The sequence below is a fragment of the Vipera berus genome (assembly GCF_964194415.1).
Source record: "Vipera berus genome assembly, chromosome: 1".
Taxonomy (NCBI): Eukaryota; Metazoa; Chordata; class Lepidosauria; order Squamata; family Viperidae; genus Vipera; species Vipera berus.
Window position 1 is genome coordinate 106,104,880 of NC_138202.1, and position 19,380 is coordinate 106,124,259.

Below are 19,380 nucleotides of genomic sequence, written 5' to 3' on the forward strand. Positions count from 1 at the left end.
CTATATGTTTTAGCCTCCAGCCCCCTAATCATCTTTGTTGCTCTTCTCTGTACCCTTTCTAGAGTCTCGACATCTTTTTTACATCGTGGTGACCAAAACTGGATGCAGTATTCCAGGTGTGGCCTTACCAAAGCATTGTAAAGTGGTATTAGTACTCCACTTGATCTTGATTCTATCCCTCTGTTAATGCAGCCTAGCACTGTGTTGGCTTTTTTGGCAGCTGCAGCACACTGCTGGCTCATATTGAAGTGATTGTCTACTAAGACTCCGAGATCCCTCTCACAGTTACTACTATTGAGCAAGGTACCACCTATACTATACCTATGCATTTGATTTTTCCTGCCTAAGTGTAGAACCTTACTTTTTTCACCATTGAATTTCATTTTGTTAGATAGTGCCCAGTGTTCGAGTCTGTCCAGATCCTTCTGTTTTTAAGCCTATCTTCTGGAGTATTGGCTATTCCTGCCAGCTTGGTGTCGTCTGCAAATTTGATGAGTTCCCCATCTATCCCCTCATCCAAATCATTAATGAAGATATTGAAGAGCACTGAGCCCAGAACAGAGCCCTGGGGCACCCCACTACACACTTCCTTCCATGTAGATGCGGTTCCATTGAGGACCACATGCTGAGTACGGCCTGTCAGCCAGCTACGAATCCATCTGGTGGTAATGCTATCTAACCCACATTTTTCTATCTTATCAAGTAGTAGGTTGTGATCTACTTTATCAAATGCCTTACTGAAGTCCAAGTAAATTATATCTACAGCATTCTTCTGGTCCACTAGTTTTGTCACTTGGTCAAAGAATGTAATAAGATTTGTCTGGCATGATCTGTTTTTGACAAACCCATGTTGACTTTTAGTGATGACTGTGTTTGCATCAAGGTGTTCGCTGATTTGTTGTTTGATTATCTTTTCCAGAATCTTCCCAGGTATTGAGGTCAGGCTGATAGGTCTGTAGTTTCCTGGATCTATTTTTTTCCATTTTTTGAAGATGGGAACTACATCAGCTCTCTTCCAGTCCTCTGGTAGTTCCCCAGTGCTCCAGGATCTTTGAAAAATATAGTTCAGTGGTTCTGAGATCACGTCTGCCAGTTTCTTGAGAACCTTGGGGTGTAATCTCTCTCTAAGATGTTAAAAAAAAGAAAGAAAAAAACAGCTGCTAGTGTTAAAGGAATTAACTGGTTTGAATCTTATTTCAAGAATGGACATGGGAACACGATCTCCATTGCCTCCGAGACCCCTATTAGGGCATACTTGATACACAGTTCTTACCCTTCATTGCCTCTCCAATATTTCTTTCACCACCGGTCACCTGACTGCTCCGTTCTGCTCACGAGATGGCAAACTTTGGTCCTACTTCTGAGATAATAGGAACCTTTGTGAGTTAGGAAATGGCAATCCACATGGTCTGCAGGGGGGGGGGGAGGAAGTTAGTGAGGGACAGTTAATTGGTTTAATTGATTTATTACTAGGCATTATGAGAGAATGTGAAAGAATGCAGACCAGCCAGTCTCTCTCTACCTTTTGCTTTTCTGTAGGAAAAGAATGGCATTTATAAGGAAGTTAAATCCTTCTCTTGCAGACACACACCTACTCCAGAGTCCCTGGATCTAGCCCAGCACTGAATCAGTGAGAATCCCAGGGCTGCTGCTGACTCAGAAGCCCGGTGGGCTTGGCAACAGCTGCATTCCTGAGGCCAGTCACCCTGTGAGCCACCAGTGAGGCAAAGGGGAACGGAAATCCCAGAATAAACTTGTGGAAAAGGAACAATAGGCTTGAGAAGAGCAGAAAGATGGTAGGGAACATATGTCAGACAGACACAGGGCTTTTTTTGTCATAGAACGCTCAGAACGGAGTTCCAGCACCTTTTTTTGCATGGAACCTTGTAGGGTAGGGAAGGCGGGTTGTATGACATGTGTGAGTTCCAGCACCTTTTTCTTTTACAAAAAAAAAGCACTGGACAGACATATGCCAGGCTGACCAAATCTTGGATTAGTAGAGAGGAAATGGCACCAGGTTTGAATATTCTATGTAGATGTAACTAGTTGGTGAATTTCACTGTCACTAATGAATGGAGAAATTCTTTTCCTTCCCAACTGTTTCTTGCAAATGGATCTTCTGACATTAAAACTACGAACCTATACTTATTTAGTCAAGCGTGGATCCTACTGTACACTGACAGAATTAATTTTAAAAGCTACTGGAAGAAATGGAAACCCAAGTTTCTGACTGAAAACAACTGTTGCGTTGCTAATACACATTTCATCCAAGAGAAAGGTGCATAATGAAATAAAACATGACCCACTGAACAAGAAGGATGGAAGCAACAAATCAAATTTTGTTCAGTGGGTCAAGTTTTATTTCATTATGCACCCTTTTCTCTTGGGTTATGTACATGTGATAAATTGTGTGTTATGGGTTACATGTGCATGATAAAGGGTATAGATAGAAAATAGTACAAATTAAACAAAAGTGAAAGTGTCCAGTCTGTTCAAGAGTAAAATTTGCCTCAAAGGTCAGAACAAGTCTTAATGCCTGAAGGAGAATGGGGTTGGTTCTTAATTTCTGATCTTTATTTGACACAAAGCTGATCAAGCTTTCAGCTGTGAAATATTTAGACAACACTCAGGATCCCACTCCTCATCCCTCACCCATACGTCAGTCACACAATACTCTTAATGCATCATCTTACTTGATTCAATATACTGAAACCAACCAAATCCACTGGGCTTGTAATCAAGTTACACCCCAAAACACACACAAGGCAAGATTAAAACAAACCAAATTAACCTGTAGTGTGAATGCACCTGCTGGAACATTTATGCATCTGATTTTGTATGTTGGGTGAACAGGTCAAGAGGTACCTAAGCCACACTAGCAGCTTTTTCCTTCTCTAGAAGAATTTCTAAGGATTGTAGAAAATCACCTTAAGAAACTGCAGAACAGGAGACACAGGAATAAGAATTATTACTCTGGTTTAAATAAGATAGGATAAAAGAGGGCGAGAAGAGGATGCTATATTTCCAGAAGAAACACAATCATAAGTTATACAGGAAAGTGCCTCCCCAAAGTTGCCGTTAGAGGTAGACAGAATTTCCATGACTTGAATACAGGTAGTCCTTGACTTACAACAGTTCATTTAGTGACCGTTTGAAGTTACGGCACTGAAAAAAATGACTTATGACTGTTTTTCACACTAACAACCATTGCAGCATCCCCATGGTCACATAATCAAAATTCAGACACTTGGCAACCGACTCAGTGTTCTGGGATCATGTGATCGACCGCCTTCGATGTCCTTCTGACAAGTCAATGGGAAAGCCAGATTCACTTAACAACCATGTTAATGACTGCACTGATTCACTTAACAACTGTGGCAAGAAAGGTCGTAAAATGGGGCAAAATTCACTTAACAAATGTCTCACTTGGCAACAAAAAATTTGGGCTCAGTTGTGGTCCTTAAGTTGAGAAGTACCTGTAGTTTCGAGTTCCCGCCAGGTCCACAGTTCTGTGGGGGGAAAAATCGTGTTCTGAATTTTGGCATTTCTGCTACATAATTTTATCAGTGCTTCATATGAGGACCTAATAATGATATTTAACGAGAATAATGAACGCCAAACATTGGGGGCCCAAATCCCAAAGGCTTTTTTTTATTTAAATAACTCAGAGCTGTAAGGAAGCCGCGACCAAAAAAACTGCTTGGGAGTTTCGGGAAGGGCAAGACCGGCTGAAGGAAAACCGCCGCAAAACTTCCTTTAATGGGGTGGGCAACCCGAAAGCGAGCGGGGGGATGCTTCAGAAACTTCGCTGCCGAGAAGGGAGCGGCAGGAAGCCGAAAAGCCGCCGATGGAGACCGACCCAGCCGCGCCCCACTTTCACGCAGTCTGAAGGCGGCGGGGCTGAGGGGGGAGGCGGGATGGGCTTTGTTGTTCGTGGCTTGACAGGCGAGGGGGCGGCAGGAAGAAAACCCACCAGCATCCAGCCGGCTCGATCTGGTCTCGCCCTGAAAGGCGGAGGCGGTAAGCACGGGGAGGGGCCTGGGCAGGCTCAACCGCCATAAATGGCGCCCATCCGGCTCTTCGCCCGCAAAGCAGCACGAGCGGCAGCGGCGGCGCCCAGGCACTGCAAGAGCCGGCGTCGTTCTCGCGTGGCGCGGCCGGAGTGGGGCGGCGGCGGCGGCGGCCGGAGCGGCGAGAGCGGGCCGGGAGCCGACGGCGGGCGCGGGCAGAATGAAAGGGCCGTCGGGCGGGCCGGCGTCGGAGGTGATCCGCGAGGGCGAGCTGGAGAAGCGCAGCGACAGCCTCTTCCAGCTGTGGAAGAAGAAGCAGGTGGTGCTGAGCAAGGAGAGCCTGAGCCTCTTCTCGCCCGAGGGCGGCGGCGGCGGCGGCGGCGGCAGGGCCCGCGCCAAGGAGCTGCGCTTCGGCTCCATCCAGAAGGTGGACTGCGTGGAGCGCACCGGCAAGTACGTCTACTTCACCATCGTCACCACGGACCGCAAGGAGATCGACTTTCGGTGCCCGGGCGAGAGCTGCTGGAACGCCTCCATCACCATGGCGCTGATCGACTTCCAGAACAAGCGCGCCATCCAGGACTTCAAGAGCCGGCAGGAGGCCGTCGAGCAGGCGGCGGCGGGCAGTCGCGACCGGCGCTTGGCTCGGGCGCCCTGAGCCCCGCGCCCGGCCGGTCCCGCGGGCCAGCCTAGCCGAGGTGAGCGATGGCTGCTGTTTTGACCTCTAGTGTAGGTTGCGCTTCTGATCCTCGCTCACAACTTCTTTCTTTCTCTTCGTTGGTCAACTGAGAATGTTGAAGTGAAGCTTCTCCAACAACTGATTAAACAAAGTTAGCAATTCCTATTCTCTTTGAACTTTGAGAAAGCTGTGCTCTTTCCCTCTCTGCTAGGGCCCCGCGCCTATTCTGTATTTAAGGACTGCGGAAGTTTGCCCTGCATTGGCCTTGGTGCTTAGTCCAGAGTTTTGACAGCTGTATTGTTTTATATCGAATAGAAAGGAAAATGTGAGCAAAGAGGGGAGATTTAAATCAATGGTAGCGAATTGACTAACTATAGCTATACTCAAGACATGAGACACAAAGGGTAATTCTGCACGCGTGCCTAGCTAGAAACCAGCCTGCCTCAAAAGAGTTCATTCATTGGAATAGAGACTGCAGCATATCTGGGATTCAAGTGACAGGAACCGGAGGCAGCTGCAGAGGAAGAACAGTTTGAAATCTGCTGTGGTGCAGAATTTCTGTCAAAAGAAGCTGCTTGTTGCCCCCCCCTCCAGAACTAGTCCTCGAGTCACTGAAGGAGTAGGGAAGAAATACCTCAGTCTCTGTGCTTCTCAGAGGCTTGCTCTGCTTGGTTTACTGAGGCAATTTCTGAGTAAAGACCTGAAGCCAGGAGATACTGGCCTTCCCAGAATTACTCTGCTGAATACTGCCTTAAATGCAGAACTGAACGTAGAGGCAAAATGGTCTTTTTCATGAACTCAGTCTGTGCCTTTCAAGTAGCAAATATTCCCACATTTTTATCTTTCTAAGGTTTACCTTAAAAATGCAAGAGGAGACATATATAGTCATCTTTGTACAACCTTTCTGCATAGTGCTAGATTTTTGCACAATTATGCCTAGTCATTGGGAGAATTGAAATAATTTCAATAAGTTACTTTCCATTTACTGTATTTACTGGAAAGTTCAGCACGATTGTAGCAAGCAGCTTTAATTTCTGTGGGGTTCCATGAAAGCTGTTAAGCCCAAACACAGTATTGGTCGCTACTAAGGAAGTGTGTATGGGATTGGCATACTACTTACCTAGAAGTAAGTTTTTTGGAGCTCAGTAATGCTGACTATGAATGAATATGTATTGCGTGATGTCGCACTGCTTGGTTTTCAAATGCAGACCTTTAGGATCTGATCCTATTCATAATTTGGAGTAGGGTTGCAGTGCAACTGGTGAATTCATTCTTGAGTGAAAATGAATTTCTAAATACTTTAAAGTCCAGTGCAATATATTGCTTGTGCTTGTCATCAGTCACTGTATTAGTAAACCCTATTCAGACTTTAGATTAAAAAAGGGGGAGAGGTAACCCACTTTTTTGCTTTTCTTGTAACCCTAACCATTTTTTTTCTTTTTTCAATAGATTATACATCTGGATAATAAATACATTTGTCTTGGACTGAACCAGGACGGGATACCAATGAAGGAAAACAAAGAAGGACGCTACAATACCTAGATTTTTCCAGGTGTGATCAGATGGCTAAGCAAAGAGTCCAAGCTTCTCCTTAGAGGCATTTATAAACCAAAGAACTTTTTTTAAAAAAGAAAGAAAGAAAAAGACTTAAGGCAAAGAGTAAGGTTGTACTTCCAATACACCCAACTTTGCATTATTATTTTTTCCTATTTATGAGATGCAAAGAACATGTAGCACCTGCAGGTGTGAAACCATTTAAATTATTTGTAATATCTATATTTGTATTTATTTTGATAAACTTTTGTCTTAAATTGCTTTTAGCATTTAAATATGTCCATTCCAAATAAAATGGCTTTTTTTTACTGTATTTCTGTTGTGTAGTGCTTCCTTTATTAGAAGTGAAAACCTGTGTTCTACCTGTACTTCACTGAGAGCCTACCAAAAAAAGTACAAGTGATTAGCCAATTTGTTTATATGAATTATAAGATACAATCTGTATATGCCCTCGCCGTGATGTCCCGTTGCCTGGAAGCGGTCCGGGTCTGGATGGGGAGAAACAGGCTTTGTCTCAATCCTGCCAAGACTGAGTGGCTGTGCATACCGGCATCTCGGGTCAACCAGATTATTCCATCTCTAACGATGGGGGGGGTGAGGTGTTACCCCCCGTTGATAGGGCTCGCGACTTGGGCGTCCTCCTGGATTCACGGCTCAATTTTGAAGATCACATAGGAGCCGTGACCAGGGGAGCTTTTGCCCAGGTTCGCCTGGTGCGCCAGTTGTGACCCTATCTGGACCGAGATGCCCTACGCACAGTCACTCATGCGCTCGTGACCTCCCGTTTAGTCTACTGCAACGCTCCCTACATGGGGCTGCCCTTGAGGACCACGCGGAGGCTTCACCTGGTGCAGAATGCGGCTGCGTGAGTTGTGATGGGGGTTTCCCGATACTCCCATGTAACACCTCTACTCTGCGAGCTGCATTGGCTTCCGGTTGCCGTTTGGGTGAGATTCAAGGTGCTGGTGATGACCTATAAAGGCCTAAATGGCGAGGGTCCGGGATATCTGAGGGAACACCTGCTGCCAGCATCAAGCTCCCTTCGTCCAGTGCGCTCCCACAGGGAGGGTCTTCTCAGGGTGCCGGCGGTTAAAGATTGCCGGCGGGTAACACCCAGGGGGAGGGCCTTCTCAGTGGGTGCGCCTGCCCTTTGGAACCAGCTGCCAGTGGAGCTTAGGACTGCCCCTGACCTCCGTTCATTCCGCCGGGACCTGAAGACCTGGCTCTTCGAGCTCTCTGGCCCAGGCTGAGAATTTTTTAACTTTAACTGGGGTTTTTATTTTTTCTCAGGGAATGATGTAATCTTTTTAAATTGTTTTTAGCTTTTGTATTGATTTTCTTTTAAATATCCTGTAAACCGCCCTGAGTCCTTCGGGAAAGGGTGGTATATAAATCTAAATAAATAAATAAATAAATAAATGAGAAGGCATATCCTGGCCAGAAATATAATAAATATTTAAGTAGTGTGGACATTATGTATCTCAATACAAATTTACTAATCCAAAACAGTGGTAAACAGATTGATTCACTGTTTACTCTCTCAACAAATTTTCTAGGACTATATTGTTTAAAAAGGTCAGAAGACTATCTGTGCCAGAAAAATCAATTCAATATTTCTTCCTAATATTTTTAGCCTACCTAGTCCAGCGTATAACATAAACATGCATTATATAGGTAATGCCTTGCAGTTAGATTCACTTCACTTGAAAAAAAGTTCCAAATTACATATCAGAAGCATGTACAATGGACAGGTATTTTGAACTAAGGATTGTGTGCTCATCACCTAGAGTTGTAAGAGAAGCACAATATTTTCCAGCATACATTTTCAAGAAAGAAGTGAAAACTTAAAACCTTGTCCTTCCCATTTTTGTTATAATTTCTATTAACTATGGCTTTAGTTGAGTGATTCTATACACTTCATTTCCTTCCAAATTTGAATTATTAACTCTCCTTCCTCGGTTCACTTGAAATTAAACCATTTAAATAGCAACCAATCTCCCTATGGCAGGGGTAGGCAACCTTGGCTCTTTTATGACTCATGGACTTCAACTCCCAGAATTCCTGAGCCAGCTGGCTCAGGAATTCTGGGAGTTGAAGTCCATGAGTCATAAAAAAGCCAAGGTTGCCTACCCCTGCCCTATGGCATTGAGTAATGATACACCAGTATGAGGAGAAAAGCACTATAGGTTCCAGAAAAAAAAGATATGTACTTGATTACCTGAAGCAGTCAATCATAAAATTAACTGTGAGGAGGAGTGGGAGGAAGGTGTGCCCCAAACTTTCTTTGCGGGAAATATGACAAGGCAAATTACTTCCTGCCTGCCCCACCAGATAAAGCAGAGTCGGCAAGTTCCAGGTACCATCAACAAAAAAAGGTGTCATCTGGAAATGTGCTTTTCTGTTATGGTGTCTGCTAACTGGAGCAGTCACCTTCTTGAAATAAGGACAGCCCCTTTTACATTAGCCTTTTAGAAGTTTGTGAAATTCTGGCTCTTTCCTCAGGCTTTGTATGTGGTTAGTGGTTTTGTGATTTTTTTTTATTAGTGAGCTTTGATAGGGGGTTGGTTTGTCTTGCTTGCCATCCAAGGTTTCTTGGATTAACAGTGGCCGTATAAATTGGATTCATAAATTAATAAATGATTATCATGGCAGCCCTGAAGTTCTGAGCCACTCCAGGCCTCTTGCTAAGAGAAGGTAGGCTGAAGTCCATTAACGCTTTAAGCTGGAGGAACTCCGTTTCCTCCTCTCTCCCCACGCAATCAGGTTGAGTAATCCTGGCAGAGATGGTGGGGTCCAAGAAGGAGAATGGTGCATGAGTGAAGCCAACTGCCTCTTCTAAACCAGCCACACAGCCAGCAGAGTTGCAAGAAGGCCTTTCTAATTCACGCTGTCTTGCTTTTCAAGTAGTGCTTTTCAAGTTCTAAAGCTTAAACAACCTGTAACCACCAGCTGCCATTGTATCTGCCCAGAAGCAGTTTCTTCCTTTTCAAATACTCTTCCAAGTTTAGCTCTAGTAAGCAAGAGGAAGCATCGGCTTGTGTTATAAAGAGGCAATTTGAGTACCTAATTTGTAACATTCAGGCAAGGAGGGGACAGGCCTGGAGTGAATTCAAAGCCTCTAATAATAGCATCTATGTTCACAAAGTCTTTTGAGGTTGACAGTGCTTTAAACATATTTTTTTAACATCCTTACTTCAAACATGTAAGTAGGCCAGTATCTCTGCAGTGCAGATGGTTGTAGAATGAAAGGGGGATTTTATAGAGAAAACAGGAGATGTATACATACAGGCCAATTCACACAACTTGCTAGCCATCATGTAATAAGTCAACTCATAAGGCCATAAGTTAGACTTATTCATCTAACCATGATTTAGGAAATCATGGCTTACAAGTAAACTCAAAATGAGGATTGCTTCACTCTAGTGAACATTTAGTTGTAACTTGGGTGAGATATGTACTCTACCCAATTAATCATGGAGTACATACTTAATACTGAAATCATCATGGCTTTAAGCTTGTGTTACTGACAATGCCTGCATATATTGTTGATTCTAGTGTTATCCAATAGAAATTACCATTTGGGTTCCTATGACAATGTAACAATATATCAATATCACTAGGAAAAAAGACGCCCAAAAATCTGGATTATGCTGCAGGATACAGCAGTATTTGTTAGATAGGAGAGAAAAGGCATTTTATATGTGGCTCTGTGATTTCATGTTTTTGTTTCAGGATAGCCAGTCACATGCTTTGTGTTACATCTGTTCTGCTATCTTGATGAGAAAGTGCAATTGTGTGAACAAGTAAACCTTTCCTTTGTATTTTCCCTAGCCAAAATTCAAAAATTTAAATCTGTAACAATCATAGTAATGGGGGGGTCTACCATTTTCCCAAAGTACGGCATTCTAAAGTTATTAATAAAAAAACATATTTCCCCAGACATTTTAAACATTTGTGTTTACTGCAAAATGGTATACCACTATTTGCATTTTGAATAGTGATTCTGGTATTGTATGCCTGTAAATGGCAAATTATAAAAATACATTATTTGCAGGTAATCTTGCCTCACCAGGAGAAAGGTCATTATTAAACCAGGACACTGGGCTCAGCAGGCAGTACAGCTACTGTGGCGGCAAAATTTGTAGCAGAAAACGTAAGTGAAAACTCCAGGGTCTTGGGGTGGAGGGCAATGCTAGCCACAGCCATTTTTACCTAGAAAAATGATGTAGCCTTGTGATAAATGCATGTAGGGGTTGCAACCTGGCAACCTACTTGATTTTCTGCCTGGAACAAGGGGTCTTTCTTGCTCTGAACACCAAGAATGGTAAAACATGTCTAGGAAAACGCTGTTGTTCTCTCAGCTGGTTTCTAAGCTATCCTTGGAGCCACCTCTGGCAATAGCAAATTAAGGGTTAAACTTTCAGTGGACTTTTGCCTGGTCCAACACTACTTTTCTTATCTTTGGCAATTCCTACCCAACAAACATGATTTTAAAAAACTTAAATGACCAAAAATAAGCTTTGAAATATGACTCTTTTTGTTCTTTATCTCAACGATATTCATGGAATTAGTCACTGAGCTTTCTCTTCTTTCTGAGGGATCTTCTTCTTCAAGAGATAAAAAAACAAAGATGCATTCACCATTAGCTGTAAGTAGCCAAAGGAGGAAACCCCAAATTGTCTATATAGAAATCCTCCTATTGTTGGGCCGAATGTCCGGATCAGTGGAGTAACTGAAGCACTGATTCCCAGCATGGCACCTATGAGAAACAATGGAATAATCAGACAGCATAGATCAAAATTTATTTTAAGATCTGCACTCGCTCCAATGGATTAAAAAGATCAGTGTCTTAAGTGTTAAATACATGCATCCTGATTATAAATGGGCTCTGTTCTTAGAATATGCTTGATCTAGTCAGCCTCTCTTCCAGTCAACTCCCTTTATTAGTCTACCAGCCCACTTCCAGACTAAGCATTTTGGAAACATAATATTTGCAAACACTCCTGGGATTACCTGGAATCTCAGGAGCCCTCATGCCCAAAGAGTGTTCTAGTTTTGTACACCACCCAGAGTCCACTGGAATTGGGGGCTGATAAATTTAAAATATACCAGTTTTGGTGCCATACCCAAAAATCTTAGACAGCACCTGAAAATACACCCTGACAAAATTTCCATTTGTCAATTACGAGAGGCCACACCCCTTACACACACACACACACACACACACACACACACACGGCCATGGATGTCAAACTTGATCGCCTCATGTGACATATTGTGACGTATCGCGAAGTTTTTTGCCTTTGCGGAGCCGGGGTGGGCGTGGCCTGCATGTGACGCATCTGGCCCGTGGGCCACCAGTTTGACACCCCTGTACTAAGCTGATACATTACAGCATTCTAGATTCTTGAGAAGAATATGATGTGTATGAAGGCCAACACCAGCTAAAGTACTGACAGCTGTGATTTCTCATTTTTGTTTATATAATAATCACAATATACAAAAACCTGCAGATAAAAGTGGAACAACTCTGGCAAAAGAAAGGACCAAAAGTACCAAAAGAAAGTACCTGGGTGCAATTTCAAAATAACTATAGCACCACTTAAGTACCATTGGCATTGGCAAAATCACCATCAGTCAATTGCAAAAGGCAGCTTTACTTAGAACAACTTACATCCTGCAATGATACCTTTAATACCATCAAACAACAACTGCCTACCCAGGTCCTTGAGAAGGACTTGATAGGTGGATAAAGATGCCAAATCCAGTTTAAACATCCGCTTGACTCTGCAAATCACCATAACAATAATAATAGTGCCATCACTAGCTCTTTCCCACAGGATGAGGCAGGGAGCAGGAGGTGAAGCTTGGCCATTACAGCCAATCAGTGTTTGGGAGGTATGTTCTGTGCCATCAGATCTTGGCAATGGGTTCTCAGCCCCTGACCTTTCACCTCTTTTTCTCAGATGACTAGGAAAGCAATAGGGGTCAACAGGTTGGGTTCCCACAACACAGCTCATTGGGTGGAGCTAGGTTAATCCTGTGCACTAGTTAAAATTAACCATTTGAGGTTGACAATTTGACCAGTTGACTCTTTTGGTATTTCCCCAACACATTAATTGCTTCACTGGCTCCGTGACAGAGTTCTGTGAAAAGGACAATTCTAATGCTAGCCCCATTTTAGGTGTCATGGCTGCAATGAACATCTTGCTCAATAATCAGTATATAAATAAGCTGTTGAAGTTATACATTACTGGATTCCTTGGGCAATTGCAATAATGCATAAAAAGTCAGTTTTTAAATACAGCATTTGCTTCTTTACCAGCATTACAATAGATTTCTCTCTCCCTCCCCCCCGAAAGTTTATATATATATTTAATTTTGTTCTACTGATCTCTGTAATAATTTAATATGTGCAAAGACAGCTGAATGTTGCTTTAATTTTGTGGGATTTTAAAATCCTGGATATCTTAGGATAGAGATAGATAGAAAGATAGATAGATAGATAGATAGATAGATAGATAGATAGATAGATAGATAGATAGATAGATAGATAGACAGACAGACATATCACCATGTGATTAAAATTGTAATTCCTGGTTTGTTATAATAGCTGGTGACCCTCACTTGAACATAACCCAGAATTATGGTTCACTGTACTAAAAGCAAATGTTTCATATTTCTTGTATCCAGAGTTAGAAAAGGAGAAATATATAGAAGACTGGACTGTAGCTTCATTCCTGATTGGTGAAACTATGATTTATGTATTAGCTATGCATTATTATGAAGAGATTCACTTGATTTGAATATAAAGATCTATTTGATGTACTTCTCTTATTTATGTTTCTTAAATTATCTGGCAATTTTCTTAGCTGGAAGAGTACTACCTGCTTGACAGCAAAATGAGAATGAAAATAATTGCACACTAAGAGTTCATCAAGAGTAGGGTTCTTCAAACTTGGTCCTTTTATGACTTTGGACTTCAACTCCCAGAATTCCTCAGCTGGCATGCCTAGCTGAGGAATTCTGGGAGTTGAAGTCCACAAGTCATAAAAGGGCCAAGTTTGAAGACCCCTAATCAAGAGAAGGTCGGCAGTTTGGCGGGTCGAATCCCGAGTGCCGCGTAACAGAGTGAGCGCCTGTTACTCGTCCCAGCTTCTGCCAACCTAGCAGTTCGAAAGCATGTAAAAATGCTAGTAGAAAAATAGGGACCGCTACGGTGGGAAGGTAACAGCGTTCCGTGCGCCTTTGGCGTCTAGTCATGCTGGCCACATGACCACGGAGACGTCCTCGGACAAGCGCTGGCTCTTCGGCTTTGAAACGGAGATGAGCACCGGCCCCTAGAGTCGGAAACGACTAGCACGCACGTGCGGGGGAACCTTTACCTTTTACCTTTTTAATCAAGAGAATAGTTATTTAATGGGATGCTTTCCACTGAAAGGGAATGGCAATGGGTGTGATGCAGGAAATCTACTGGTGACTGAGGTAACTTGCAGCTCCACCCCTGGCCAAAAATGGGTGTTGAAGCTTTTTTTTTAATAATTGTGTTAGCTTGGGAGTCACTTGCACTGCAGTAATTGCTAGGTATGGATTTAATAAAGACAGCCTAAATGTTTAATTTTTTCTCCATTGGCACACTCTGACCCTAGTTTACTTTCTTTGAAGGCCAGCAGTTCTTTGCAAGATTTATTTTTAGAGCTGAAATGATAGGAACGGTGCTAGCTAAAAGCTTATGTTCAAGGCTCTTCTGTGCTTCAGTTCAAACCCTCAAACTTAAATATAGCAAAAATTCCAAACATATTTTAGCCAGTGACTTGTCATTCCCTGTCTAATATCCCCAAGTCCCAGCCCCCTCCTGCTGAAAGGTTTGACACATATATCCATAACACATGGGGGTTGATCTGGAAATGCACAGACTGTTTTTTTTTGTTTTTTGTTTTTGCAATTTGCATGAGCAGCCAGGCACACAGGCACCCTTTTCGTCTATTCCTTTGGGTCCTGAAATTCTGTTTCTAGTATACTCTGCTCCTAACTCTTGTTCCTAGTTTTCTGCTGCTTTTAAGCCAACGTAAGCAGTCCTTCTCAATTGCCATCTCATAATCATCTACGCAAATCAGACTCAGGATAAGCCGCTGAACTGGCTTCCTTATGTGATTCAGGTTGCCTCTGGGCCAAGGAAGCAAGCTGAGCAGGCTCCGTCTCCCTTACAAAAGCTCTTTTGAGAAACAGTCTGGACCAGTTGCAGCTGCTGCTTTCAACCTCCCCACCACCCTTCATTTCAAAAGCTTTGGATAGAACCCAATAAGGAGTGAGTGCAGAGAATGTCCAGTCTATAAACACTATGGCTAGCAATATCAAACTTAATTTCAGCTGTGTTTTTGTTAAAATTTGATTCAGTGAGAACCTTCCCAATATTTACTTAGATAATTAAGTTTAGATTCTTATTTAGTTTCTCTGGACAGCTTATCAACCAGCAAATTATTTCAGACCAGCCCATAAAAATCACATATTGCTTTCTAGGCAACAGCTTAGGAGATTTTTAAATGCTAGAATGTAGCTCTTTAGATATCAGTTAGGGAGAGAGGAAGCATCACTCTAAGACAGACATGTCAAACACAAGGCCCGGGGGCCGGATCCGGCCCGCAAAGTGGTTTCATGTGGCCCGCGAAGCCATCCTGGAAACAGTGAGGGAACGGCCCCCACTGCTTTGGCCCTGGCCCAGAGACCCTCCTTCTGCCAGAGACCCTCAGATCTGTCCCACTCCTGCCCAGGCCCCCATAGGCACCCTTGATGCCAACGATGTAGAGCTGGCCACGCCCACCCAGTAGGCCATACGCACTCTAGCCACGCCCACCCAGTAGGCCACGCCCACCCTGGCCAAACCCAACCGGCCCCCTGAGGGCAACCACAATGCTGATGCGGCCCTCAATGAAATTGAGTTTGACACCCCTGTTCTAAGACATCTAAAGCTCTGAGAATTAGGCCCTCCATGTGTGGCCCGTGTGCATGATTACTGCCATCATCCCACATATAATCTCAATGACTAGGAAATGGAGTTCTGAAGGATTTCTGATTGGAGTTATCAGTTGAGAAAAGAACATTGAGGCATGAGAGTTGCTTGGCTGTGTAATGGGGTGGAGTGGGGTGGGATCTGTCTTGAAGTGCAGTTAGGGTCACACATCATCCAAAGTCCAGGCAGAAAGAACTATCCAAAAAAGAACATTCACTAGAAAATTAATCTCAGGAAATGCTGCAAGATTTTACTTCTTCGTTAACAACTGGATCATTAAGTATTATGCATCACTGGCTTCCTCACAGGCATTTTTTTGTAACTTCAGCTCTTTTGATTCTAACTAGTATTTACCAGCTTGGCAGATATGCAATTCCAGTAAGATGACCCTTTTCTTCTGGATCTAATTATGTGAGATCTGCAGAGACTTTGGAACTTGACGTTGCTTCCTGCAGAGCTCTAAAAAGGTCCTAGGCAGAGCATAATGTGCCAGTGCAGATCTTTGGAAAGCAGTGAACCAAAACCAAGAAGCACATCCAAGACGAAACAATCAGAAACAGAAAAATATAAAGCCTTACCTGTGTCGGAAACAGGGACTGATTTGGTCAGGATGATATCGGTAATAACACCAACAACACTGAAGGAAAACACCATGGGGGGCACAATGAGGCAATAATGAAATACATTGGTCATCAGGGCCTGTGAGAAAAAAAGAGTAGCAGGTCACAAAAACGAGATACTGATGTTCAGGAAGAGCTTCTTACCAATTTTGCAGGTTCCACAAGTGATTTCAAATCTACTTGTCCCAAAACATATTGGGATAGAGGGACTACAGGCAGTCCTCGACTTACAACAGTTCATTTAGTGACTGTTCAAAGTTACAACGGCACTGAAAAAGTGACATGAGCATTTTTCACACTCACGACTATTGCAGCATCCCCGTGGTCATGTGATGAAGATTCAGACGCTTGGAAACTGACTCATATTTATGACAGTTGCAGTGTCCCCTGGGTTATGCAATTCCCTTTTGCAACCTTCTGGCCAGTAAAGTCAATGAGGAAGCTAGTTTCACTTAACAACTCTGTTACTAACTTAACACCTGCGGTGATTCACTTAACAACAGTGGCAAGGAAAGTCATAAAATGGAGCAAAATTCACTTAACAAATGTCTCATTTAGCAACAGAAATGTTGGGCCCAATTGTGACCATAAATCAAGGACTAGCAGTACTTGGTTCCATTCTATCTGCATAAATGACTTGGGAAGGATGTAGGCAACGGGTTTTCCAAAGAGCAGAATACTGATTGCCCAGGAGAAGGCAGCTTCTGAAATAAAGAGACACCTATCAGGTCCTGATGATCCGGAACAAATGGCCACAGATGCTATTAAGAAGCTTAGTTGATATTTGCTTAGGCAGTTATTATTAGATTTTTATGACAGGACACAGCTATATAATCTTGTTAGTGGCAGGATATAGCTGAACTGTTCAATGTTTGTTTCTTCACCCCAGGGATCTCTGGGACAGAGCCTAACATCTTTTGGATTTGGCACAATTCACTTTTTCTCCTTCTTGAACCACCATCAGAGGAGCAAAATGATTCACTGGTACAACATCTAGCAGCAACAACTTGCAAATAAGAAGAGCTGGAACTATTATTCGTTTCTTAAAGTCCAGAGTGATAGTTCTGAGGATCAGTACATATCGTAGACGATATTGGACCACCACATGACTACTGACTTAATAATTATTTTCATACATGAAGGCTGCTTGTGTTAGCAGGGAAACCAATTTTTAATGGGGGAATGTCTATAGCATCTCCTGCCTCCACTATTGTATAACAATATAGACAAAAATTATTCCCTCTCTTATCTTCACATAGTCTCAGCAGAAGTGTCAGCTGATCTGACACAGTTCTTCGGATAGTCACATATTGTGGATGAAACTTGTAATCCTTACAACATGCTGGCTTGATTATTACCAATGTTTGTATTTCCCCTCTTTCCAGCAGATCAACTCCACTGCTCACTCTTTGTTCTGATTTAATTAGGATCCTTCTAGTTTAAATACACAATGGGCAGTTGATGAGCAGATTAAGACTATTCCTAATGGAAAAGAACTGTTAGTACTTGAAGGTCCCCGCCAAGAGCTTCTAACCTAGAGGATAAATTGCAGCAGAATATTCATTTCTCCAGTCTCCTAGGAGTCAAAGATTGCCATATATAATGGAGACTTTTTAACAGTCCAGGAAGTTTCTACTTTCAATTATCCATAGAGTGACTCATCTCTAAGATAACTGAATCCCTGTGAATTAGGACAGTATGGAGCCCTGGGAGGATGGGTTGGGCCTGTTGAACATCACATTTTCCATGACTGACTCAATCATTTACCTTCAAAGTTTGCTGCTGCAACAGCCTGCACTAGTGTAGCCTGTATATGAGAAAAATATTCTCCTAACATGGCTTTAGCTCAAGAAAGGAAGCAGTATATTTATGTATTTTCTTGGTTGTATTCCAAGATCCTTTCTCAGAATTGTCTTGGGGCTAATCTTTGCAACACGACATTTCCCTACTATGAATATGCACAGCAATATCAGCACAGATAATTAACATTAAATCATGCTTGTCCAAATACATGGAACTTAGGATTTGGGGAACCAGTTTGGCTTGCTCACTTGAAGGTTAATTGAACTTCAGTGAGCTAAAATGTTTCTCAGTTATGTAGATCACTTTGCATATACAGTACGGCAACGACAATCTTTTTTGTACTACAATACTGTAGTATAGATGCTTAAAATCTTAATTCCATATAAATATGGGCTCTAGATTTTGGAATGAGTTTCTAGGATTTCTTCAGTTTGGGGAGACGTTCAGTGGTAGACACCCTAGTTTGTGTTCAGAAAGTCATTAATTCAGTCCTTGGCTTTCTGAGTTGAAAGGATCAAATAGCAGTTGATGGAAATCTAGAGCCTTTGTCTGTAGTTTTATTATTTTATTATTAGTTTAATCCCTTCAAATAATGTCCTAGAACTTGCATTCTTTTCATTTTTATCACTTTTCACAAAATTCTTCAAAACCTTAAAAGTCACTTTTGTAAATCCAATATAGGGATGTTACCCAGGTTGCACTTTTTGTTTGTATATCCCTTTTATGTATTAAAACATCAGCTGGTTTCATTCATATATCCTGTGTAACAACTTTTTCCATGTCATTGTAGCCTGTCATTTTTAAACCACTTTCAGATCAGTCTCATCCAGTAAAACCTGTTCCGCTTCCATAAAATCTTTTAAATACAACCTGTCTATAATGGCAGATACTTTTAAAATTAACTTCTGGGTTCATAGTTCACAAACATCCCTCAATATGTCCAGTGTTGAGGTATCGTGCTCTGTTCTGTACTGGTAGGTCAAATTCTTTCTTCTCCTTTAATTATAATCTTTAGTTCCTTCTGGTTCCCGCTAGTGTCCAATTTTCAATCTCATCATATTACGCTTTTTTAAAAAAAGAATTTAACACAGTAGCATTCCCTCCTTATTTTGAATTCATCTGGGCCCCTAGTCAGTATGTACTTTTCCAAAATTAACAGTCTAATCACCCTTTTGCTGATTATTATTATTATTTTTAAAAAACGTTTTTAAGCCCTTAAACTTATATTTAAAGTTTCTTTCACAAAGAATTCAAGAAGATTCACCTGGTACTGTAAAACTTCTTCCAAAGGTTCTTGATAGCTGAAAAGCAGTTAATAAGCAATTTCCAAAAGTGATTTAAAAAAGAAGTATGCAAACTCAGTATCCATAAAGGTGCTGACCATGGTTTGGACAAAGAAGGTGGTCCCTCATCTCCCAGAGTTCCTAACCTGCTGGAGGCCACTGTCTTGCAGTTCCCTCATGAGGAACAACTGGAGCACTTATGGGTGACCCCAAATTCTCTCCTCTGGAGAGAAATCCCAAAGAGCTGGTCCACTCACTAGATCTTCATTCCTCCATGATTGTTGGCTCCACTCTTGGAGGAGCCATCTTCAGTTCATCATTTCTTTCCCAGAAGCCCTGTTATAGAACAGCTTCCTATTTGCCTTGCTCATAGACAATTTTCAGCAAAATTTTGATACAGCTTGAAAAACAAATCTTTTCA

General features: G+C 42.3%; 2 protein-coding genes across 2 annotated transcripts in view; one reads left to right on the forward strand and one right to left on the reverse strand.

Moving 5' to 3' along the window:
* Positions 1–4,046: 4,046 nt before the first annotated feature.
* On the forward strand, positions 4,047–6,536 carry LOC308660049 (pleckstrin homology-like domain family A member 2). Its single transcript, XM_081314267.1, is given in 3 exon segments — positions 4,047–4,127; positions 4,129–4,708; positions 6,139–6,536. Coding segments are annotated over 2 exon segments (606 nt in total). The 5' UTR covers positions 4,047–4,061; the 3' UTR covers positions 4,669–4,708; positions 6,139–6,536.
* A 4,124-nt stretch (positions 6,537–10,660) lies between these two features.
* Positions 10,661–19,380, reverse strand: part of SLC67A1 (solute carrier family 67 member 1) — a gene marked incomplete at its 5' end in the record, with an annotated part of 117,411 nt that continues 108,691 nt past the window's right edge. Inside the window, 2 exons of the mRNA XM_081330413.1 lie at positions 10,661–11,002; positions 15,832–15,952. Coding sequence (XP_081186539.1) covers positions 10,815–11,002; positions 15,832–15,952 — 309 coding nt within the window. The 3' untranslated portion in view covers positions 10,661–10,814. The remainder of the gene's footprint in view (positions 11,003–15,831; positions 15,953–19,380) is intronic.